Source organism: Coptis chinensis, chromosome 7 (genome assembly GCF_015680905.1).
Source record: "Coptis chinensis isolate HL-2020 chromosome 7, ASM1568090v1, whole genome shotgun sequence".
Classification (NCBI taxonomy): Eukaryota; Viridiplantae; Streptophyta; class Magnoliopsida; order Ranunculales; family Ranunculaceae; genus Coptis; species Coptis chinensis.
The window spans coordinates 68,186,874-68,212,113 of NC_141462.1; the positions used below are offsets into that span (position 1 = coordinate 68,186,874).

The window sequence follows — 25,240 nt, forward strand, 5'->3', positions numbered from 1 at the left end:
AACACCATAACCAACAACGGTTAAGCCCATATAATTAAAAAAAATATAATACCAATGTCGATCCCGTGATTGAGAGTGTTCGAGGCATACCACTTTTGAGAATTGGAAAAAGACGCTTTATATAATTAGCACATAGAATAGGATAAGTAGCATTGTTAATAACACCACTAAGTAATTTTAAAGAACCCATATGAAAACCCCAAAAGGGACCGAAAGCTTGATCTCAACTGCCTTGAATGGTATTGCAACTTGGTTTTAGAAACCTATAAAGGAGAGAAAATATATTTATATAGGTATATTGCGTATATAAACTCTTAAAAAATAGATATCACTGTGTAGAGCTTAACCGTTGGCAACTAAAGTGTAGAGTGAGTGCGAGAACGAAAGCGACAAAGCGTTGAAACATCAAATTTGTCAATATTCAAAGTGTGTCAATATGTAGTCTATGGAAGGCTAGAAGCACAACTCAGCAAGGCACACTGTCAATAACTTTCAAAGAGGCATGCGATATAGATGTCATCCAATTAGACAATTTTTTGTGTCCTGTGGTATAATATGCTTATTGACTACACATTTAATATCAACTCTTTGGAATAGAGGATTGTACTTCCCCATTAAAGGAATGTTCAGAATTTTCCATTGTTGTTTTCTCTGAGTGATAAATTATATGTTTTTCATTTTCATGGTATAATTTGTTCTTTTGCTTTGCTGAAGTAAAAAAATCACCCTTAAACCATCTAACTGATTCTAACTAACAGGTAAATTTTGGGGCAAGAAATCCTCCATATGGGTAGATGTATCATGGACTTTTAAAGAAATCAATTCCAGGCATCACTGGGTAATTGCAGATGGTTCTCATAATAGACCTTTGGAGGGATTACTGGGGAGGTCATCAAGTCTCTTCACAACAAGGACCCCACCTGATCTCAATTCAAACAGAAGGATGCAGATGAAGAAGCCGCGTTTCGTCGTCATTGCCGGTATTTATTTTATCTTTTCCCTCCTTTAGTAATAAGTAACCAACCACTTGATGAACATTTTAACACCCTATCTTTGCACCTTACTATTTTTTTAAAAAAAACTGTGTATGTCTTTGATTATTGAAACAATTTTAATCATAGATTAATTAGTAAAAATGAGGACTCTCAAAATGGACGATGCAATTGTTATTGTTATTGATGACACAATATAGAGAACGGAAAAAACGAATTTGGAGCAAGCGATGGATAACCAAGTCCAGGTTAGTAGATAGGATCTGTTGGACATATGGTTATTGCTCAGCATGGGCTAAGACATGATGATTCACTTTTGAAAGACGAAACCCCCCATGCTGGAGATGATATACTATTAACAGTAGTGGTAGTAAAACACTGTCACACACTTAAATGGTAGCTCTCATGTGATCACCCGATGTTACTAAAACTCCAGGTCGACCATTCTGTAAACCTGACAGTCAAATTCATGAAGATCAAGAGTTCATGTTTCCACATAATGCGATAGTAATCAATTTCAAATTTCTGCTCATAGGAAACACAAGCATCTTTTGTTGCAATAGTAAAATGTCCACTCCAAAGACTGCGAATAAGGGGAAGAACAATAATTAAAAGGTGAATGTATTAGAAACTGAATTCCTATAGCAGATGGGAATGAAATAATATTTTTGCGGACTTAGTACCTCAAAGTTCAAAAATATTGTTGTCGATATATTATAATAAATATTGAAACTGATGACCAAGGGTTACCTATGCAGATCACTGAAATTGGCGAACTAGAAAGTAGTTGTCTTAGATAATTATAGTGACTGTGCATGAACCACCATTTACTGTGATGACTAATCTGTATGGACACAGTTAAATGTTGTTCTTGGCTCGAGTATATGTGATGTTAACTATAAAAAAAAATCAGGAAAGTCAACTTTAATTGAAGATGTAGTGTTATTATTCCAAAGATCTTAGAAGACATTTGACATATCAGGAACGCTTGACACGTTTGCCTCTCACCACCAAGATTTTCACTAAAACCTAAGGTGACTAGCGACGTTTATTAGTTCCACCCTTGGGGAGACGATCTGCCCTCTAAGTAATTCAACCCTTGCAGAGACGATTATTCAACATACCAAAAAAAAAATGAAACATATTATTTACAATGTGCTTGGGATTTAGTATTTTATTATGGGATTCAGAAGCTGGAAAACTATGACTAGAACGTAATGCTCAAACGTTTTTAATTGGGAAATGGGCATCAACTAAATCATCAAAGGGTTAAGAACTTAATATCAAGAACTTACTTTGTATGGGCGCAAAGAAGAAATCAGCGTATTAATAGCAAAGTCTATATATTTGGTATTTTTGAGATAGACATGTCTATACTCAAGCTGATTAGCAAGGATAATTTAAGAAAATATTGATCACTATATGACCGGAAAGAAAAGTTTATACTACATACTAGATACAAAATTTAGTTATTTTCATATCCGCCAGTTTCTTATGGATGTACTTACCACTTACCGTGTTTTGCACTTTTACTTTCTCATTTCTATGTCTATGATAAGCAACTTTATCATGGACGCAAGTGATTCTCACATCTCCTGCTTCAAGAGGATAGTGACCAGTAGAAATTGCATAAGCAATTTGTTATCAATGGTGTGTTGACCGAAACTGAATTCTGGGCAACAAGAAAGGAGTTGCTTGCTGCTAATGTCAGAAAGGCTCCAAAACAACATATGGGATTTAAAAGTGCTATGATTGCAGATGTCAGACCATTGACTGATGGTCGGAGCAACAAAGTCACATTTAACTTGACCCCAGAGATCATCCATAAGATTTTTGCTGAAAAACCAACGGTTCACAAGGCATATCTGAATTTTGTTCCTCGCAAGATGTCAAAAATGGACTTTTGGACCAAATATTGTCGCGCAGAATATCTGCTTAGGACAAGAAATGTTGTTGCAATAGCAACAGAAGCTGCTGAAGATGAGGAGCTTGTTGTTTTTCTTAAGCATGATGAAATATTAGCAAATGAAGCTCGCTGGAAGCTTAGACGAGTTGATCCAACCTTAGACATGGAAGCTGATCAAGGTGATGATTACATGCATCTTCCAGATCATGGAATTCTTTGTGATGGATGAAAAGAAGCTATGGATTCAGAGTATGATGAATACAAGAGGACCCTCTCACAAAATCTTAACCGACATGCAGCGGTCGTTCTCGAAGGAAGGGCATTAGATGTGGCATTGGGGGACACTCGGACTGTAGCGGAAGCACTTTCTAGGTCCAAACAGGCTGAGCTTGCTGAAAACTTGGATAAAAATGTTGCTCGAGCAAGGTTGGAGAGGGTTTCCCACTATCATTTCGTCATTTTTGTTTTAGTTCTTGATTGTTGTCATTAGTAGTTATGAGAAAGTAGCATTGCACTGTGTGATTTCTATTTTCATAGATGATCATTGTTAGTTCTGACTTCTGACCATGTGGTTTTTGCTAAAAGTTGTCTGATGATTATGATCTTGGTTAAGGAGCACTGGAGCAGTTTGTTTGCTGGAACGGCGAGAAAGAAATACATGGTGCAAAGAAATTTAAGGACATTCTTCTGCACTAAAGGATTCTAAATTGGTGAATGAGTAACTGAAGAGCTTCGAATCCACACAAGATTTGCTGAATCTAACCGTGGAAGTTCTAAATTGATTTTCTTATCTTCTTCACCTTTCTAAGGTATGTTTCCCTCCAATCACAAATTAGATGTTATTATAGTGAATCAATGACATAATCCAAGGAAGCGCGTATGCTGCCATGTTAGTAAATTTATTCTCCAAACAAGCAAAAGAACGAAGGCTTGCAGCATAGAAATGATTGTTGCATTTTTAGATAACCGGGTTACTTTTGATCCGAGATTAGTTAGTATTGACATGAAATTCATACGTCAAAACCAGCTTCACGCGTAGAATGGGTATTCTAAGTGTCCTATATATGTATAGAACTCTCAATGTTTGTCTTATTATGTTTAATGTTTAACTACTGCACTTGAGCTTTATCTATTCTTTAGATACTACAAAAGAATAGGTGAGTGTCAGATTTGTGTTCGATTCATAATTTGTAAGTATCAGCTGGATTGTACATTGGCAAAAATTCAGTTGTAGAACCTTTAAAGTGTTTGTTAAATATTGGTACCCTAGCAAACCAACTACGTAATAATAGTGACAAAATGTCAGGATTGCTAATAATATATATGATGTACTTCATATATGCAGCCTTGCTCAAATTAATGAAACTTTCCAAAAGAAGATGGGAGTATACATAAGAGTAAATCTCCTCTGACCACAGAGCGTTTAACTTGAACATACTGAGGTTAATAAGTTACATGATTACAAGTCACATATTATAAAACCTGGTAACGTACAGTAGAAATTACATCAGAACAAAATAAATCTCCACAAAGTAGAACCTTGAATCGGATTTTAGTGTGAGTGTTACTGTGTTAGCAAGTTCGCCCAGAAAGTTGTGTTGAGTTCCCCGTAAGGCCATAATGTCGCATAGATGCCTGAGCAACTAGAGCCAGATCCTGAAACCAATAGTGCCCTACTGCCTAGAGCAATGGACATCCATTCCATTCCAAACAGGAATGGACTTCAGTCAATATAATTAAGAGTCAAAATTAAGTCAATATAACTTAAAGATGTCTTTGTTAACACTGTTGTACATGAATTAAGAGTCACAGTGGCGAACTCATGATTCAGGTGGATTCTAACTTTTGTATGGAATTGCATATGAAATTCATTGAATTTGTGTCCGTTAAGATATTGATTTTCTTTATTTTTATTTTTATTTTTTCGCGTTGGTAGAAAAAAGGCAAATTTTCTTATTATTGGTTCGTGAATAGCTAGAATGTGTTACCTGGAATTTGTACGTGTTTGGGACATGCCCAGAATATGATAATGCCACTGTTTCAACAATAATAAGATAAATCAGTGGAGTTCATCTTTATGATAAGTTATTTTGTTCACTCTCAGTTAATTATCATATTTGTTAATATTACTCACAACACATTATTGAATCATTATTTTATTAAGTCATGAAACTGAGCTTGCAATTAGATAATGATGTTATGTGCTTAATTTGTGAGTGGTTTGTTTATGGAAGTAAGAGCTTAGATATTTCCGAAATGCATTTTTCTAAGATTTATATATAACTGATAAAGATGATGTATCCAAGAAATCGATAGCTCATCAATCTACAATAATACACAACAGATTTTATATTGTACTAAGATGTTTAAAATCTTTCGTTCTAGAAGAGCTCCAACAACTCGATTGCCAATGGATTTTGATTAGGCTTTTGATCTTTTTTTTGAGTTCATTGGTTTGACAAAAGCATTTATTTCTAAGTTCATTATAATTTCTCTAGGTGGTTCATCTCTGCTGTGATTATCAAAGGTTTTGGCTCATTGTTTCATCATTTTATATACCACGGAATTTAAATTGGTGAGAATGTTTTGTGTTGTGATCAGTAATCCTCTACCAATTGATTTTGATAAGCAAGCTTTGGCATGGGTCTTCCTAACATCATAGTGCTTTCACTTCTTGAAGGTATGTGTTAGAAACTTGCATAAGAGCACTTCAACCCCATATTAAATTGCCTGGCACTCTATATTGCATATGGATAATGAGAATTTCTTGCACATGGATGATGGAGCTTGGTATGGTACTTTAAGAATTAACAATTTAAGTAGCAAGCATGTAAATCTGTATGTTAGAATGTGATTAGTGACCACTTTGCTTAAATATTTGTTTTCTTCATTGCATGAATTACTACTTATAGAGATGCATTTGGAAGTAACTCTTTAGCAGTCTAAGATGCCATCTTATTTCCAATGAGTCTGTGTCCTACATGTCAAAGTTCTGTTACTTCTGCTCTTTTTATTTCTAACAGGGTTTGTATATGCTCAATTTTTCTCTTTTCACATTATTGTATATTTCATAAATGAATTGGCTGGGTTTTGCATTGTATCAAGGAGATAGTCCTAACTCTGATAATTTTCTTAGATGCAGCAGAAAAAGAGGCTGCTGAATGTAGAACTAATCAAACAAAAGTGATGCAGAAACAATGATATCGAGCTTTTGAAGATGACATACATTTAAATCTTTAGCTGACTGCTATCTGGTAACGCTTGATCAAGCATTTGATTTTGATAAATTTGAATTTGTGTTCTCTGGTAATGGTGGACTAGATTCTTATGGATGGGTGTTAGTTTTGGTATTCCTGCTTTAGCAATGGGTAGTGCATTGATTACATTTTTCTTTTTGGGTTCTCCATTCTACCAATTCTAAAAGCCAGGTGGCAATTTTTCCCTTCGAATAATGCAGGTCATGTAGCTCCTTTCAGTATGTATCAGCTCAAAATGTCATCTGATCCATAGAAAGAGAAACATTAAGGATTTCTCCTCGTACTAGTAAGCCTGAGTTTTTTTTTTTTTTTTTTTTTTGATTAATTACCCTCTACATAGTTTTTTCAATAATATATTTTCCTTTTTCTTTTATTTTTGCCAATTAGCAACCAACAATTACTATCTACTTAAGCAAAAATGAAAACCAATCATGAAGAACCTGTTTATCATTATATGTGTTGCTATATTTTATGACTTTCTGTTATACATGATCATGTCTATTTTTCGAAAAAAACTTTGGTTAGGATCAAGCTTGTTGTAGTTTAGTTTACGCCTACAAGAAGTTTATTGAGAAGGGAAATTATTGGCCATAGACCTTTGAAACAAAGCATCATAGACAGAGGGGATTATGGTGGCTTTTGAACTGTAAAATTACTTGGTGGTTAGTTATTGTCTGATCGATAGCCCTTGAGGTTTGAAGTTAGTGACTAAGGTTAAAGGCCAGAGAAAAATTGCATCAGTGAAATATATTTCCCTATATGCCACTACCTTATTAAGTAAAATATAATTATCTCTATTCGGTATTTAATCTATGCTTCCCATGTAAATATTTTTAGTCTACTATGTCAATAAGGCTAGGATAAGGAAATATAATGGCCAAAATAGTGGCAAAAAACTGTTGGATCTTTACGTACTAAATTAAATCGAGGGGTTGGAAGTGACTTGGCAACTTTTATTTGCATATCTGTTCAAGGATCAATTCTTCAATGGGGTAGGTCCTATCATGTCTTATTGCTTAGTAGGAGTGATATAAGAGCTCGAGTACGTGTCACAGTCATCAGACTCCACTAAAAACCGGTACAATGAATAATTTTGTTAGTGTATACCAAAACCAAGATATTTGATCAAAGAAGTTTTGGGGAGTCGCATATTGTCAAGTTGTTAAAAGCACAAACGAATCTAATCTTGCCCACCCAGGTTGAAGTGCAGAGTAGATATAGTTTCAATAGAGTTGCCTTGCCGGTGTATACATTCTTTAGAAACAATAGCGCTTATTTATGAAATTTATGAAAGAGAGAAACAGGCGATTGGCAAACGTGATTGAGCAATGGCAGCAGAGGCTTTAGGAAGGACCTTGATAGAAGTGGCCTAAACTAAGGCCGAGCATTTAGAAGCTTAATTGGATTGCATAAACTCTTAACTGAAATGTCTCGGTTTTTCTATGAATAGAAGAATAGTATTATTTTCTTTTTTTTTCCTCGGTAAAGTGACATTGCATGAACCTACTCTCGTATCTTTAATACTAATGACTATTTATTTCTCAATTAATTATGGTGTACGTATTGTTTAGAAAAATGTTACGATGAGGAAGAAAGAAGGCTTGGCTGATTATCGATGTTTTTCGGAACCAGACCTTCCAGAAATAGATCTCACAAGATAATATATTGATAGTATTAAAGCTTCTCTACCAGAGCTCCTGGAGTTGAAGCGGAGTAGATAAGAGAGTATGGGACTCAGTATGCAAGATGTCCATTTTCTTGTGAATGATATAAATGTAGGTCATTTTCCATTGTTTTCCAGTGGTCGTTTCTCCACTAGCTGACATCTTAGTTTCTACAATCTATGACAGTTTTAGACTTTCAATTAATGGATTTTTCAGGTTTGAAGGTTTTTCGATGCAACTGTTGCAAAAGGGGCCGATGTGAAGATGGCTGCTGTAGAGGTTTGGTGTTTATGGTCCAACGACCTGAGGTTGGGATTGATAGGAAGTGTCTGCACTCTTTCTTTGGATAAGAGTTACCTACGTATTAAGTTTCTCGAGGTAAACTCGAATCAAGCCTTACGTAGTTCATCTCATAGTATAAAATATCTCGATATATCGCGATATTTGGAGATATCTATCCAGATTTCAGAGAAAGATAAATAAATATCACGATATGTTTAGAGATATATACGATTGCAAATATTGGTGATATTTCAACGATATTTGTGATATTTTGGGATATTTGGATATATTTGGCAATATTTTGTGTATATAACAATTTTATTTAATATTTACTATTATATTTCAAATAAATATAAATAATGTATCATGATATATCAAGAAATATCTACAATATTCACGATATTTGTTGATATTTTGGATATATCTACGATATTTGCATGTGAAATAATGTCAAATATCTCCAAATAGGAGGATATATCCACAATACATATCTAGAAATTGAATATCGATAAATACCCATATCCTGATATTTTGTACTATGGTTCATCTCTCTCTATTTATAGATGTTTGAGCTGACTTGCTTTATTTGCTTTAGGCTGTTGTCAAGGGCAGATCCACATTGTATGTTATCTTGATGATTCGACATTACTCCTGATGTTACAAAGTAAATGTCTTCTTGATTGGTGCGTTGACTAAATTCTAGGATTACGCTAGATGATTTGCTTCCATATATGGTCGTAACTGAGATTTGGGACGACCTGAGTTTGGGTCGTTATGACGTGCTGGTTAAGTGGTATGAGCTGATAGGGGTACGACTTGGTGTGGACACGTGTGTTGTAGTGACATGAGCGCAGAACGGAGGGTATTTACACAGCCCCTTTTATTTTATTTGTTCTTTGGACAGCTGCGTTGTGAAAAAAGAAAAAATAGAATAAATGTCAACACATGTCGCACAGCTGGCTTTGCTAGGTTTCAAAAAATGTGCGGGAACTGTTGGATATGACCTCTGGGCCCAAAATCGCGACGGTTTGTGGGCGAGTTATGATTACTTTTGTGGGAGTACGAAAAGGTTTTGTTTGTTTTCGAGGTTTGGGCAGCTAAGGGGTTTTGGTTTGCGAAAGGTTTTCGTCTGTTCATTTTACCAACAGAGAAAAAGCAGAGCAAAAGAAAGAGAGAAGAAAAAACTTTTCCACCTTTTGTTCTCAGGTGCGTCTTTTATCCCAAAAACTTGATCTTTTGTTTCGTTTCTGTTTTAGTAATGTCGATCACTAGTGATAGCTTGAGTGGAGAAGCTGATGTTGATCAGTAGAGAGAGAGAACTTTGAGTGATGATGATGATGTTGTTAAGGCACGCAGTAGAGGTGAGGCATCATTGTCCTCTTCATTGGAGACGATGAATGACGTGGCGGTGTCTAGGTCGGTGTGGGATAACTTTGGGGATTTGCGAAGGGAGTTTGGGATTGATAGCCCCGACTTGATGATATATGACCTGAGCGGTGAGAAGAATGTGTTTGGCTGTGATTATGTGCCTCAAGACGGTGGGGTTGTAATTACATATGGTCAATTGAAGGCGGGGTTGAGGTTACCGTTCTCACGTCTGACATTGGACATTCTGAACTTTTGTGGTAAGCCTCTCTTGCAATTTGTGGGTAATAGTTGGATGGTGCTCCACGTGCTGGATTTGTTTAGACTTAGAAGTTATAACATCTGTTTGTCTGACGTGTTAGAGCACTTTGCTATTAAAATATCTTCTGCTTTGAATTTTGGTTTTCAAATAATGAGGGGTAAATCACTGGTGATTGTTGGTGTGAGTAAAGAGGAGTGGTGACGTAGGCCTCTGTTGATTGTGGGGAATTATTGTTCACCGAGTTATGAGGTGGAGAATCGTAGTGTGAGGACTGATGGTAGGTCGTTGTTTTGATGTGGGTCATTTTTATGTTTGTAAATTGTAGGTTGCAGGTCGTTTGTTTTGGTAATACGTTTGATATGATGACGTTTTGATATATGTTTGTTTTGCAGAGGTCGTAGTTCGGAATCGTACGTCCTCGGGAGCGATTGAAGAGTTTGCTAGACTGACTTTGGAAGAGAAGGCGTCTTTGCTGGGAGAGGTCGCACACTACTTCAAGAGACGAGGTGGTGCGAAGATTAACAAGAAGAAAGCGGAGCAGAAGAACAGGGCTCGTAAGCTTGTTCTTGATATCTTTAATTCTAGCTCTGACAGTGGGATGGAGAGGGAGAGCCAAAGGAAGGCACCTGTTTCTGGAGTGAGAACGGCTGGAGGAGCTGCTGATAGCCGTTCTGCTTCAAGACGTTCTGAAGGGGGTGATGGTGACCTAGCTGGTCATGGTGGAAGTGTTGGGGGGAGTGGTGATGCTCCTACTCCTTTCTGGAGGCCTCAGCTAAAAAGGCGCTCTAAGGTGGTTGAGCCTGAGGGGGTGAAGAGGACCCGAACTGAGTCTGAAGAACGACCTGGTACGGTGGAAGGTCGTACTTTTTCAGGTCGGGCTCCCTTGAAGAAGATGAATCTGAGGGAGTTGGCTGTTGATGTGGGGTGGCTAATGCCCGGGGTAAGAGGAAGGCTAGTGAGACTGAGCCAGCTGCCCAGAAGTGCAAGAGGTCGGGGAATGCGATCCCTGGTAACAAGGCTGTTGAGTCTACCATCCTAGATAGGGTGGTCAGCTATTATGACCCAGTGAGTAGGTTGAGAAAGTTGGTGAAGAATAAGGACTGCAGCTTCAAGTCTTCACTGGTTGCTGGAGGGCTTCTAGAGAGTATTGCCTTGGATGGAGATATGCATCAGCTGGAGAGCGGGAAGGACTTGGACGTGAACCTGAAAGATATGGATCGCTCCCTCTGCTTTCTAAGTGTCCTTCCGATCTGAGCTTTTGTTTTGTACTTTGATTCATTGTTTTGTGACTTATTTTGTTGTTTGTTAGGTCTTAGCCATGTATAGGAAGCTGAAGGAGATGACAACTATCTCCGACCTATATAAGGAGCTGGATGGTGCCAAGGAGGCCTATGACAAGCTGATTGTTGCTTAAGAGGTGGAATGGGCTGAAATGTCTGGGCTGAGGTCGCAGGTCAGGAATTTGGCTGGGAAGGTGCATGGACTTGTTGTAACCGTCTCTTGATGCTTTCAGGGTAGAGGTCGGGCATTGGATTGCGGAGTGCAAAAATGCGTAGGTTGTTGCTGAGTAAGCTCAGAATGAATATAACGATCTGGTCGACCTGGTAGAGAGTGACATTGTCTACGTTCTGGTGGATGATTACATAGAGCTAGAACGTAAGTACAAAACCCTCAAGAGGTCGGTCGAAAGTGGAAATTCTGGCCCGATGATGTGGTAGAAAGTGTTGTTACAGATGCTAGTAGATGACCTGATCTACCAATCACCAAAGTCTTTGCTCCAAATTGCTTTCGAACCCGAAGATCTTTGCCACGTAAGTCTTTGAGTGTAAAGTGGTGATCCCGCTAGTGGCCCTGTTGGGGAACAGGGCGGCCCACTAGAGCCTTTAAGTGTGGAGAATCTTCCGTTTGTTCAGTGATCTTGATATTCTTTGTGATTTTGAGTGATGTTGGATGAAGTGTTTAAACAATATTCTCTTTTGTGATTGATACTGATACTTCTATTTTTTTTTATGAGGATGTTGAGGTCGTTTTCCTGGGATAACCTGGGGGCCTCTAGTATCTAACCAAATTTGTATTTAAGTTGAAATATTTAAATTACTTACTTGTTCAGATTGTGTTTGGAGTTTGCATGCCTGTGATTGCTTTTATTGCTTTGTGATTTGTTGTTCGATGACCTATGTTGTATGGTAGTAGACTCGACGTCTTGTTGCACTTTGTTAGATCGTCTGGCGATTGTAGGTCGTTAGTGTTTGTGTACGACCTGATATATACACTTAGTTTGCACTTAGGCTTCCTTGTGTCCTTAGGTGTATGTAGTGATTGAGTCGTTCATTCTGGGGGAACTTTTTATTAATTTTTGACAGGTAATTAGCCTTTGAATGGCCATTATAGTTGAGTCTGACTTAAGCCTTTTCAGGGCCTTAAGTTGACTTGGGGTCCTTTTGGGGGTCCCCTAGATTGTGTTTGTCTGATAATCGGCTTTTGTGTGGCAATTATAGTTGAATCATGTTTAACCCTGACGTTGGTGCTAAGTTGATTGCGGTCTTTTTGGGGGACCGTAGATTAAATTTGACTGATAATTAACCACTGCATGACAATTATAGTTAAGTTGTGCTCAATTCTGGCGTTTGAGCCAGGTCGGATATTGTGATAGCCCAGATCGGTTAGTGCGTGCAAGATGTACGGTATTTATGTAATGCAAAGATAACATTCATACACGAAATATTGATGAAATTTCATTCAATTGATTTATATATATAACTAGAGACATATTATTAGTATAAATGGTTGAGTAAAGCTATGTTCAAAGGTCGTGGAAGCACATCACCGAGCTGAGTTTTGATCCAGTATGCTCCATTTCCAACGACTTTGTGAATTATGTATGTGCCTTCCCATGTTGGGTCAAGCTTGGTTGGTGCTAATGTCTTTTTGAGGACTAGGTCGCCAGCTTGGAAAGATCTTGGGATGACCTTCTTGTTGTAAGATCGTTGGATTGTTTGGTGGTACCGAGCTAGGGTAATTGCAACTGTTTCCCTTCGCTCTTCTAGGAGATTGACTTCTTTAGCTACAATGTTGTCATTTTCTCCTGACTCAACGATGTCGGATCGTGTGGTTGTGACTGTGAGTTCTGATGGTATGACTGCTTCTGTTCCAAAGCAAAGTGTGAAAGGAGACTCATTGGTGCGGGCTCTGGATGTTGTTCTGTATGCCCATAAAATGTTCTTGAGTTGTTCTGGACATTGGCTTTTCTTGCTTTCCAACTTTTTTTGGAGATTTTCTTTGATGGATTTGTTCGTGGCCTCTGCTTGGCCATTGCTTTGTGTATATCTAGGTGTAGAAAATGCTTGAGTGATGCGCCATTTCTGTAGAAATGCCTTGACTTGCATGCTAGAAAATTGTGTTCCGTTATCCATGATTAGGGTGTGAGATAGACCAAATCTTGTGATGATATTGGTCCATATGAAGTTGATGACGTTGACTTCTTTGACTTGGACTAGTGGGATTGCTTCAACCCATTTGGTGAAATAATATATGGCTGCTAAGACGTATTTGAGTCATGTTTTCTTTTGTAGGATGAATGGTCCCATGATGTCTAGCCCCCACATATGAAAAGGCCATGAGCTAGCTATGTTGATCAACTCTCGTGCTGGACTTAAATGGTTATGGCCAAATGTTTGACATTGGTGGCATTTGAGAACATACTTCTTTGCTTCGATGTGCATGCTTGGCCAATAATATCCCTAGGCAATTTGCCTTGTGAGCCAGTGATCTTGCTCCTGCATAGTTGTCACACTCGCTTTTGTGAATTTCGTCAAACATGAGCTGGTCTTCGCGTTGAGTTATGCACCGTAGGTGGGGTCCTTCGGCGGACTTACAGAACAATCATCCGTTGATCACGGTGTATCTAGGAGCTTGAAATTGTATTGCACGGGCACTCTGATAAGATCCCAAAATTGAAGTTTTAAACCCTTAACAATAATATTTTTAGACCAATTATGCAAGTAATAAATAAGAGTTAATGCTGATTACGTGTTTTATGTATTTCAGGTATTGAAGTCAATTATGTGCAGAAATGTGCCACTTTGGCGAGATAAAGGAGCAAGGGTTGGTTGTTAAGAAGTTCTGTGATTAAAGGCCAAGATTCAAGGAGAAAAAACTTTGTAAAGCGCGGTCAAAAGCTGAAAAGTCAAAGTCAACGCAGGCAGAAACATCACACAAAAGTCAGCAGAACTTCCAAAGACCGTATATTTAAACTCAGTCCTTAGAATTGGGAGTACCTTATGTCAAAACGACCATATCGGAAAGAGCTTTCCAGTGGTCCAAACTTTGACCTAATCAGAGGAGCGGAAGTGGACGAAAAGTCTGTTGAATTCAAAGCAGCTAAAAAGGACTCTGTGGACTGAAGAAATTGGGCTTTAGGCTCGATTTTCCGGCCCAAAACATAGCTCCTTAGCCCATGCACGAAAATGTGGATCTTGTCTCCTCCATTTCCACACACAAGACTTAGCTCTTAAGAAAAATGAGGTTAGGTAGCAAGTAGCCATTAGAGATAGGATTCTAGATCTAGTTTTGAGTTTTGATTTTCATTAATTAGTTTTCATACCTTGTTTTAATCTAGGTTATTGAATCAATTGTTATTTATTCATTAGATTAATAAAGTAATTTAGTTCTTGATAATATAGTTTCATTTCATTAATCATTGTAGTTTCGATTCCTAGATTTAGTTATTATCATTGTTAGTTTCAATCGATTCTTGCATAATTAGATTTCCATTTGAATTAAAATAAGTAAATTTACAATCTTTTATTGATGTCTTGTTTAATTTCATTGGGAAATGATAGTACAATGATTCTAGGCTAAACCTCCATTAGAGGGGGTTGAAGAAGCCTTGATGAAGCTTGATCTTTGTTAACTTAGAAATTTTCGTGATAATCTATTTAATTCTATAAAGTAATTAATTCACCATGAGAATGGGTTTGGTTGCTTCACATGCAGTTATTAATTGGTAGAGATTATCATGTATAATTAGGGATTAGAAATACCATTTTGATATGCGAAAGCATTGAAATTTGGATCACGACGAATCTTTGTTAGTTGATTAAGTCGAGTTAAGGTGGAATCAATCCCCCCTACTTCCTTATCATATAGTCAATTTAGAAATTCCGTAGTTTGAATTAGCGCATCTTGTTATTTGAATTTACATCGTAGTATAATTACACACCATTACTCACACTAATTTTGGATAGACTCGCAGTCGTAGAAAACATTGAATGCTAAAGAACTAGGAGTGGAACGAATCTTTTATTCCACTCTATTTCGATAGATTCGAGAGTAGAAATCTTTGATAAATATAGTACGAGTTCAGTTTTAGTTTTACTTGCATTTACTTTCATCGCTTATTTGTGAGTAGAACTAATCATTTTTACGTTTTATCAAATGGCGCCGCGACCATCTTAGTTCCTTTTAGTATTGTTTTCTTTAGAATTGTTAGTCTTCCAAAGTCCCAAAACCCACCCACCCTTGTTTGATTCTAACTGTATGTGGTTGTCTGTTTCAGCATTGAAATTTTCATCGCAAAATTACCGCACGCGACCAGCCACCCTAGCGACCTAAATTGGGCCACCCAGCGCCAAATGCCCGAACTTGAGGTTTTCCCGAAATAGCGACCAGCGCCTCTACCAAACTAAGTTCAAAGCCCCATGGCACGCGGAACTCCAGCTTGACTGAAGCGACCAGCACCCTACCTAGGCCTATTATGAGCGACTTCATTCTCTACCTGAAACTTGAATTTCTATAGGTTTGTTTCAAACTTCCATTTTTTCAAGGTTTTCAGTGTTCTAACTTGTTATATACACTGAGCACGCGTATACAAGACGTTATTCATAAATGAAACAAGGAGGCATTTAGGTACTTCTTTCTTCAACACCTCGCATCTCCTGTTAGAGGTTCATACTAGCATATCAGGATTGTTTGGAGTGTTTGTCGTGTTTAGTTAAGATTGGTCTTAGCCTTGCATGAGATTAAGGTCAGGCCGAAAAAAAAAATGCCTAACGTAATCAACCGGCAACGTCAACGTCAACAAACACGCCTTTCTAGTATACCACTCACTACACCTCTAGCTAATATACCACACACACCACCTGAAATAATGGCTGAAGAAAGAGAGTCTCCTCTCTCTGACTTTTACAAAGCCTTGAACGATAGCCCTAAATCTTGCATCGTTCTATCAGACCCAGTGGGGGATTTCCGAATCCCCCCAAATATATTTAATTTGTTACCCGTTTTTCATGGGTTAGACCATGAAAAACCTTATCAGTACATGCGTAAGATTGACCAAGTGCTTACTACATTTCACCATCCTACGGTTGGTGCTGAACAAATTAAACTGAAGGTATTTTCCTTCACTTTAGCCGATAAGGCGGCGTCTTGGTTAACTATCCAAACGCCTAATTCTGTGGACTCGTGGGCTAAACTTGTTCAACTATTTATGGAACATTTTTACCCACCACTAAAGACCGATGAAATGCTTTCCAAAATTCATTTCTTTCGACAAAATCCTCATGAATCATTTTCAGAGGCTTGGAATCGTTTCACCGATCTTCTTATAGAGTGTCTACACCATAACCTCGCGAAAGACACGTTAGTTCGTGCCTTTTTCAAAGGACTTCTACACCACCATAAAGAAGTCCTTGACATAATGAATGAGGATAGTTTCTTAAGTAAGGGAGCCTCAGAGGCTTATAAATTTTTAGAAGATCAAACTAAGCGTAATAATAACTGGAGAGGGGGCCGGGATGATATCTCCCGTTCCACTAGTTCTTCTACAACAAAGGCGTCACGGTATGTTTGAGATGAAACACGATCCTGAACTTAAAAATTTAATCGAATCTCTTACTAAAAAGGTAGAGGCTATTTCTGTGCAACAAACGCCTATCCCCATCATGAATGTCAACTCCAATCCATGTAATTTCTGTTTGAGTCCTGAGCATCCAGACTCCTATTGTCCTCTCGCTTACGAACAACAAACATTACAACAAGATAATGTTTGCTCAATTAATAGTTATCTTATTCCTAACGCCCCTTGGAGACAGCACCCCAACTTCAGTTGGAGAAATAATCAACAAGTAACACCTCCAGGGTTAATAATCAAAATGTTAGGCAAGCAAACAATTATAACCAAGCTCCAACACGACAAGGACAAGGTCAGGGAAATTATAATAATTATAACTATAATAATTATAATTCTAATAGAGGTATCGTTCCGGTTAATAATAATAACTATCACAACCCACCCATTAATAATCAACGTAACATAGTTCCTGTCACACAACCAGTAGCAAATCCAACTCCACAACCGGATCATTTCGATACCTTGATGCAATCTCAACAACAGATTTTACAAGCCATCCAACTTTCCTTACAACAGTTAGCTCAAGAGAAAGTACAACCCAAAGGTGTATTTCCAGGTCAAGCAATAACTAATCTTAAAACAACAAACACAGCCTTTGAGGTGAACGGTAATACTAGTACAGAAAATGCAAACGTAGGTGAGCTAAATGCCATCACCACTCTCCATTCTGGGAGAGTGTTTTATAACAACATAACTATGCTTATAGTTACCCCACAAGTAGTCCCTACACCGGAGATTGAACTAGATATCGAAATGATAACTGAAGATCCTACCCCTGTAGAGGTACCAGTTAAACCACAGCCTAAGAAACAGAAAAGCAAGGTTAACTATCCTGTTGATCCATATGCTAAATATAGAGGGAAACCACCGTTTCCTCAGAAATTAGCTATGTTAAACAAGGATACAAATTTTGACGAGATTAGAGAAGTTTTTAAAAATCTAACAATAAACCTACCCTTTCTCGAAGCAATTAAAAATATACCTCACCGCGCTAAGTTTTTTAAAGAGTTGTGCACTACTAGGCGTAAGACTAATATTCCTAAAGACGCCTTTCTAACTGAACAGTTTCTAACTTTATCAGAACATAATGGAATCGTTAAGTACAAGGACCCTGGTCGTTCCTACTGTATAATGTACCTTAGGAGATTCCCACACGACGACACTTTACTATACCTGGGGGCGAGTGTTAACTTACTCCTGTATTATCTATACAAACAAATAGGTCTACAAGATATGCAACCTACTAAAATGACGTTGCAATTAGCGAATCGATCTATTAAGTACCTTAAGGGTGTGGTTGAAAACGTGCTGGTTAAGGTTCAGAATTTCTACTATCCTGCGGATTTTGTTATCCTCGATACAGAAGTCGCTAACGACTCTGTTCCGGTCATTTTAGGGTGCCCTTTCTTGACAACTGCCAACGCGCTTATATACTGCTGCGATGGTTCGATGTCCTTGTCTTTTGGCCATCTTTCCATTGAGGTCAATGTTTTTAAAACAATCAAACAGTTTTCTGATACGAATATCGATGGAGAGGTTAGCATAATCGAGAGCTTAACTCATGATTATTTCAAAACCACATTTATGGATGACCAGATCCACAAATTCCTTTCCTTTGGAAGCTCCAACTTCGATAAGGACTCCTTGGACGTAGATGAAATTGAGGAAGATTTCCTTCAACTCTTTTGCAACTCTTCCCTGCCACCTTGCGAGTCCCACCCTACCAACATCCATTTATCCCTTGACACTATGACGGAAGATGAATTTTTCACCTTCTATCCCAGTGATTCTTTTGACCCACCTACTGAGGAATGTCTGGCATATCTCAAGGCTTCTAATGATCTAGACCTGAGAGCTCTAGCTGACACTTATTCATCTTCCATCACCAATTTTCCCCACCTTCCACCTTTTCAAAGGAACCTAGAGTTTGCGTTTGACCCTCTTAGTTTCTTCTGTGCTTAACGATTTTCTAAATCCTCTTAATATAGAGATAATTCCCAAGGGAAAGGCACTTGACACCTTCATTTTCAGAATTGAGACAGTACCCACATTCTCATTTTTTCCATTCGTTCATTCTAAAACTTATCCATATCTAACATATCTTCCACAAACATCCATTTTCTCCCGATCATTCACTTGGACACCCTCTCGTTCAATGATGAAGAAGAAGGTGCATGTGCGGTTACGTTCAAGATCTATCAGACTTCGCTTTCATTTCAATAAGTTGCGTCGTAGAGAATCTTGGTGCTTGATTCTGTTTGGGGGTGCATTCCATGTTATTTATTTATGGAAAGACCCACAACTCTTTAGGTTGTTGATATATGGAAAACTGCAGGGTATATATATATCCAGTTATTTGTTAAAGTCTCGAGTATCTGACTATAAACGGCTCATTTTGTTGTTTGGTGTACTTCCTTACAATTTCATATATTGGTAAGTGCACCATTCAGGTAACCGGGCCCTCCCTATGGAGTGTGTGGCTGTAAGTACCGAATCCTAAGTCCACGTTAAACATAATTCACGTTTTCCACTCTTGCATGTTTTCTCGGATTTTGAGTCATGTTCCTCTATGGTGTGAATTATGCATTTATTGCTTTCTTGTTTTTCTTATATTAAATATTTTTCATAAAAAATAAAAAAATTGTTAAAATCACAAACATAGTAATTTAGGAAGTCTCGGGAATCTGACTTTAAAATACCCACTTTTAAAAACAAATTTTCTAAACGCTGTTGTCTAAAATTTGTTTGGGGGTGGGGTGTTTGTTTTCCGTCCTAGATTGTTCAACTTTCCAGTTGTGTTGTTTAGGCCGTTTAATTGTATTTCAATTCGGGTTGACATTATCTGTGAAATTAGAGTTCATTCGTTCGCATAACTTACGTCATGCATGCACTTCGAGGCATTTTCCATCTTCTTATATATCATCCATGGTCGGAATAGAGTGTTTTATGGATTATTGGATTGGAAATTCTCTCCTGATCATTTCCATAGCTCATTCGCAAAAATCGGACCGGTAACGAAGCAACAATTTTAGTTTGAAGTTGCACGAAAAATCGACAAAAATCGAAAAATCAAATTGGGCTTGGGGGCCCAAACTCGCACGCACGTGCGTCCCTTTCCTTCAAACCAACAGTTCGCGATTTCCATCTTCCACCACCGCCATTAACAAGCTTTAAACCCTAACCAAATAAAAATAAAAATAAATAAATAAAAAATAAATAAAAAATAAAAAAACCTAAATACACCCACGCTCAAAGTTCAAATCAATTTCAAATCTTCTCCAAACCTCTCCCACACCAATTTCAAACAATTTAAACCACCGAAAACCACCAAAAATCCAAGAAATTGGAGCTGCTGCGCCACCACCGTGCCACCACCATCGTTTTTCTAGTGAGGTTGTTTCACATTGTTTCCTACACCATATACAAACCCTTAAATCAGTTCAAAACTTCCAATGGCTCAAAGACGGAGGATTTTGCCGACGACGCTATATCGTTCTTCACTTCACCGCTTTTTACGATGACGAGATGGTTAAGAGAGATTGGAGTGGTTTGTGGTACTCGACAGACAATTTTTACCACGAAGATTTGGTCTGACATTTTTATTGGATGAGGGAGTTGGATGGGAATAGAATTTTTGTTAAGGTGGCCGGGAGGAGGAGAGAAGTATCTACTGAGTTGTTGGCTGAGATTTTAGGCATTCCGCCTAAACGCCATCTCGATGCCACATTACAGGAACCCCAATTTACTGGGATCGAGCCTTTGATGAACGCGACTGTTTTGGAAGGGAACTACAATGCGAGCTCGCATTGTGTTCGCCAGTCGTCTCTGCGAACCAACCAACTGGCTATAGCTCAGTGGATTGGTAGGAATGTCATAGGGAAGGAGAAGGTTAGCGACATCAGTCTGAACTGCCTTCACGTTCTATGGATACCCCAGGAGCAGAAGTATGAATTCTGTATTCTGGAGTTTTTGAGTAACATGATTAGGAGAGTTGGAAAGAGTATTGTACCTCTCCCTATTTTGATAACGAAAATCATGATGACCTTGAGAGCGACTCCGACGTCTGATAGGATTTGGCAGAAAGAGCACAAAAATCCTACTATTTATATGGAGTGTATCCAAAAGGTTTGGAGGTTGCCTGAATAGAGGGTAGTTGAAGAGGATGACTTGGAGGATGAGGAGGACACGACATGTCTTGATGACGATGCCTTGGAGAGGTGTAGGTCGGATGCAGAACGCATGTTGGTGCTTCATCGTGGCATGCGTTCCCTCAATACTATTTGCGAAGATCTCTGGACTCGGCAGGCTACCATGCATCATAACTTTGAGACTCATGCCCAGTGCGAGGATAAGCGTTGGGAACAGATGAAGGCCGAGATGGAAGCTCAGCACAAGTTCCGAGAAGATATGCTTGCACGCTTCCCACCCCAGGCGAGTTCTTCTTCTGAGGAAATTTCTGTGAGGCACGAGCGTCGGCGCCGCAGGACGGATGGCTCTAGCCCATCGGGAGCTCAGGAGCCATCTCCTTCTCAGGTGCCTTCCACTACCAACAGCGAGTGGTTTAGGGCTCTTATGGATTAGATGTTGTTCTTATTGTTCCTTTTATGTTTTATGTATTTTTTTTATTAGTTCGGATGTTAAACTTTGAATTCCGAAGTTAAATGTGAATTTGGTAGTTAAAATGTTGTTTGAATTTCATTTTTAATATAATATGGTTCTTTTCAAATTGTGCATTGTTTTTATTGTTAATCCCACATTCCCGAATTGTTTGGGGGTGGTATTATTTACTCTAGCATGATTTGTTATATGATCCTCCATTTTATAAGTTGTTTTGGAGTGATGGTTGAGAATATTGCCGATATGGGCATACCTATGATTAGATGTTGTGATATGATGAAATCTAAAAGAGTTTAGAAGTTACTATTCTAAATTAGATCTAAAAGATATTAGGGTTGTTTTAGAATCAAGAATATGGGTTGTTTCCGTTTTCGGTTTTGAATTTTTTTTTTGTTTCCGGCAATTGCCTTAAAGCTTGTTGGCAACTTTCCGATTCGTTTTGGAAACTTAAAACCTATATAAACTTCCTTCATTCTACACTCACAACCCACACTACACCTCACATTCATCTCTCACCTTTCACTCCTAACTTTTCCTTCTTTTTCCTTCTCACATGCATTTCAAATTTCGAAGCCTGAGCGCACTGCCTACCCTAGGTAATGCCAGTCAAAATTTCTTCAGAGCGCGACCCGCACCCTACCGAGTCCAAACCTGAGCGTGACCTGCACCCAAAACACTAGAATTCCAGTTTTCATCCTAAAGCGACCAGCCATCCCCGTGAAAAGTGAAAGTGGCTACCGCTAAAAGCGCTGGAACTCGAAATTCTCCAAGGTGCATCCCGCCCTACCCAGTCATAGGTTGAGCGCGCCCGGCCGGCCCGTGGGCACGAAAAATTTTTTATTTTTGTGGGTTGTTCCAGATCGTTTGCAGCTATTCCAAATGAGTAGATTGGGGATGACATTCCTCATATATCATACCGAACGATCTTTTGAAGACTTGTTCCAAAGTGACACCTATGGTGCATGGTTTCACGAAGTGATCATTCTAGCAGGCTGGGAGCCATTATTGGTAAGTCCTGATGAACTTTATTCTCCTGCACTTACATCTTATTTTTATGGTAATTGTAAGTTCTTTGATAGACCAGAAGTGTTCTCCATCACCATCGGGGATGAACCGATGGAAATTTCCAGGTTTTTGCTAGCCTTTGCGTTTGGAATTGCTATGCCCGCCGAAATATAAGACTCATGGGCATATTTGGTAGATAATATGTACATGTATAACTATGAGGATTTGCATGAGCATTACAGGGCAGGAATCTTTAAAATAGAAGACCAAGGGGATTATAACGCCGCCTTTGGTAGCCCTGGCCTATGAACGCGTGCAATCGTTATGTTTTTGATCATGCTAAACATTAGAGGGAATGGACGTTATTCTTCCGTGAATGACTGAAACTTGTGATATTTTCCTTGCTTTAGCCGGGGGGACGTACACTCTATGATATTCCCCGGACCACTAATGTCTAATTTAGCCCGAGCCCATAGTAAGAGGCATAAGTACCTTCTTATGCCTGTTTTAATTTGTCGTATAATGCTATGTTTCTTTCCTGTTTTTTGTGCCCGTTTCACGGATTGAGTTGGGGTCGACATTGTGAGACACACCAATTGTATTATTCGATCGTTCCATGCAATAACTTGGCAAAGGTGGAGGATACAACCTCATCAGGTTGGGCCTTACACCCCATCCGACCAAGTGGCGCTTGACAGGTTAGCTATAGTAGACGATAAGTGGTGTGAAGCCTGGCAAATTACCATGGTGTGGCAGGATGCGAAGGAACCTCATTTCTTTATTGAGGATGAGGAGGAAAATGTTTAAATGGGAGTTAAGGTTAGTTTTTATTTCAGTTAGTGTCTGCTTATGTCCTAAGCAATTTATTTCTCATTAACCCCATAACGGGTGGAATTGAACTCTTATAGAGTTGCGTCAATTTTTATTTTCTATATTAGTATGTTTAACCTTGTTTTGCAGATGTTTCAGAATTTCACGCATTTCCATGGTATTTCTCTACACTATTTATTTAAATACTTTGAGGACAAAGCATGCTTCTTGTTTGGGGGGCATAGAAACACGTGTAATTAAGGCATCTGTTAGGATATAGATATGTACAATATGCACTTGTTTTCTAGTTAAAAAAAATCAAAAAAATCAAAAATAATTTTTTTTTAAAAATATTAATAAAAAGTTTATGTTGTACACTTAAGAATATTGGTATTGATTTCCTTCTCTAGGCCCTTCATAATCTAGAAATCTCACGTAGCCTTTGCATTAGAATAGTTTTTAAAAACTTAGGTTAATATGTAGGTAATAATCTTTGCATCTATCTATAAATATGTTACATGAGTATCTATGATTGTTAGCAGTAAGTTTCTAAAATCTAGGCTAGAGTACTTATTCTACAAATCCTGTGAGAATATAGCCTAAAGCCTTATATGAGTGAAACATTTGAGAAATGACACAAGGGAGAAGTAAAATCTGGATAGAGAAATCACACGTCCACTTGCTTGATCACTATACCATATCCAAAGCGAGAATTTAGGCCCTCTTTGGATCAATATAGCCAGAAATTCAAACCTATGAATTATTTTCCACTAGTTGCCCCTCTGAGCCTTTCTTTAGCCTTTCATAAACCGCTAATCCTTTACCCTGTTAAAAAAAAAAAAAAAAAAAAAAAAAAAAAATCAACTTATCCATTCTTTGAATGAGGGTGTGTTTGTTATGATGGAAACACTATGGAAAGGAAAGGAAAATAAGAGTGGTCCACCTTTTCCATAGTTTTTAAGGTGTTTGTTTACCCATGGAAAGGAAATAGGTTTTTCCATATGGAAACAAATGGAAAAGGTTTTGTGTCCTTAGCTAACCCCTGAAAATTTTGTGGAAAGGAAAGGAAATAGATAGATAGGGACTTACTACTAATACACTCCACTCAACAATACAATTATTCCTTTCCATAGCTTTTGCAAACAAACATGATTATTCTTTTCCCCAGTTTTTACTTTCCTTTCCCCAGTTTACCAAACACATACCATTTAAAATTATTTCCTTTCCATTCCATTCCATAGTGGACCACCCATTTTATTTCCTTTCCTTTCCATGAGTTAAAATTTAACAAACACACCCTGAGTCTGAGAATAGAGATAAAGAATAGAAAAGAGAAAGACCTTTGAAATCAAAAATTTGTTAGTCGCTTCAAATAAAAAAAGAAAATTTCCATCCAAATAAATAAAAAATAAAAATAAAATAAAATAAGGAGTTAGAACTCCAAAAATAGAATCAAAGGAGTCAAAAGCCAAAGAAAAAAAATATATATGGCTAAGGATGGAAACAAAGTGTAGAAGCAAAAGTAAAGAACAATGTTTTCTCTAGTTACTTAATATGAAGACTATATTATCTCAGACTTGTCCTTTTTGAATATCCATTTCCTTCCTTCTTAAACCATCTCCTAATCCCCGTAATACCTAATAAAGACCTCCAGCTCAATTAGGAATATGTTAGTGTGATAGTAAGTGGCAGATATGTTTGATCGACTTCAACTTCCTTGTGTGTCATTAAGATTGTAAGGTATATGTTTTTCGTAATCAGTTTATAACAAGAGAAATCAGGAGTCTCGAGAGATTTTTCAAAACTTGAAATTAGGGATAATACAAAGAATAAGCCAAAACTATTAGAATTTCTGCTTTGGGAAATTCTGCTTCATGCCTTAAAAGATACAATGCTCTCTACATGGGTCTTAAAAACAGGTCATGGGCACTGCCCAGGCCCGTCCCTGAGGCTATGTTGTCTAAACCCTTGCATAGGGCCCCCAAAATAAAACAAAACAAAAGGCCCCATTTAGCTATAAAAGCCCCACTATAGTGTTAAAAGCCCAAACAAAAACCCATTACCGGATAAATAAAAAAGAAATAAAAGCCTCATTTTGTGAACATTGCATTAGGCCTATTGAAACTCAGGGCCTGCCCTGGCACTGCCCACCGTAAAAGGAAAACCCATA

At 38.0% G+C, this 25,240-nt stretch overlaps 1 protein-coding gene across 25 annotated transcripts; it reads left to right on the top strand.

Annotated features, from left to right (window-relative positions):
• Nucleotides 1–182: 182 nt before the first annotated feature.
• Nucleotides 183–11,837, top strand: LOC147488529 (uncharacterized). Of its 25 annotated transcripts, XM_086570349.1 has the most exons (11): nt 549–685; nt 759–980; nt 2,751–3,324; nt 3,512–3,707; nt 5,500–5,578; nt 6,035–6,152; nt 6,356–6,441; nt 7,727–7,930; nt 8,036–8,197; nt 8,697–9,307; nt 10,121–11,837. In XM_086570349.1, exons 10-11 carry the CDS (start codon nt 9,037–9,039, stop codon nt 10,765–10,767), a joined length of 918 nt encoding a protein of 305 aa, XP_086426475.1. In that variant the 5' UTR covers nt 549–685; nt 759–980; nt 2,751–3,324; nt 3,512–3,707; nt 5,500–5,578; nt 6,035–6,152; nt 6,356–6,441; nt 7,727–7,930; nt 8,036–8,197; nt 8,697–9,036; the 3' UTR covers nt 10,768–11,837. The 25 variants fall into 25 exon arrangements, with proteins under 25 accessions (XP_086426467.1, XP_086426465.1, XP_086426466.1 ...); XM_086570342.1 differs by having other exon boundaries at nt 533–3,324; XM_086570341.1 differs by lacking the exon at nt 549–685 and adding an exon at nt 183–293 and having other exon boundaries at nt 759–3,707; nt 5,397–6,152.
• The last annotated feature ends 13,403 nt before the right edge of the window (nt 11,838–25,240 follow it).

What these genes read in the sequence shown, in the direction of transcription:
- LOC147488529 (XM_086570341.1), top strand. Translation starts at nt 9,037, where the DNA reads ATGTCAACACATGTCGCACAGCTGGCTTTGCTAGGTTTCAAAAAATGT. An exon ending in TTTCCACCTTTTGTTCTCAG is followed by an intron (nt 9,308 to 10,120) that starts GTGCGTCTTTTA and finishes TTTGTTTTGCAG; the next exon opens with AGGTCGTAGTTCGGAATCGT.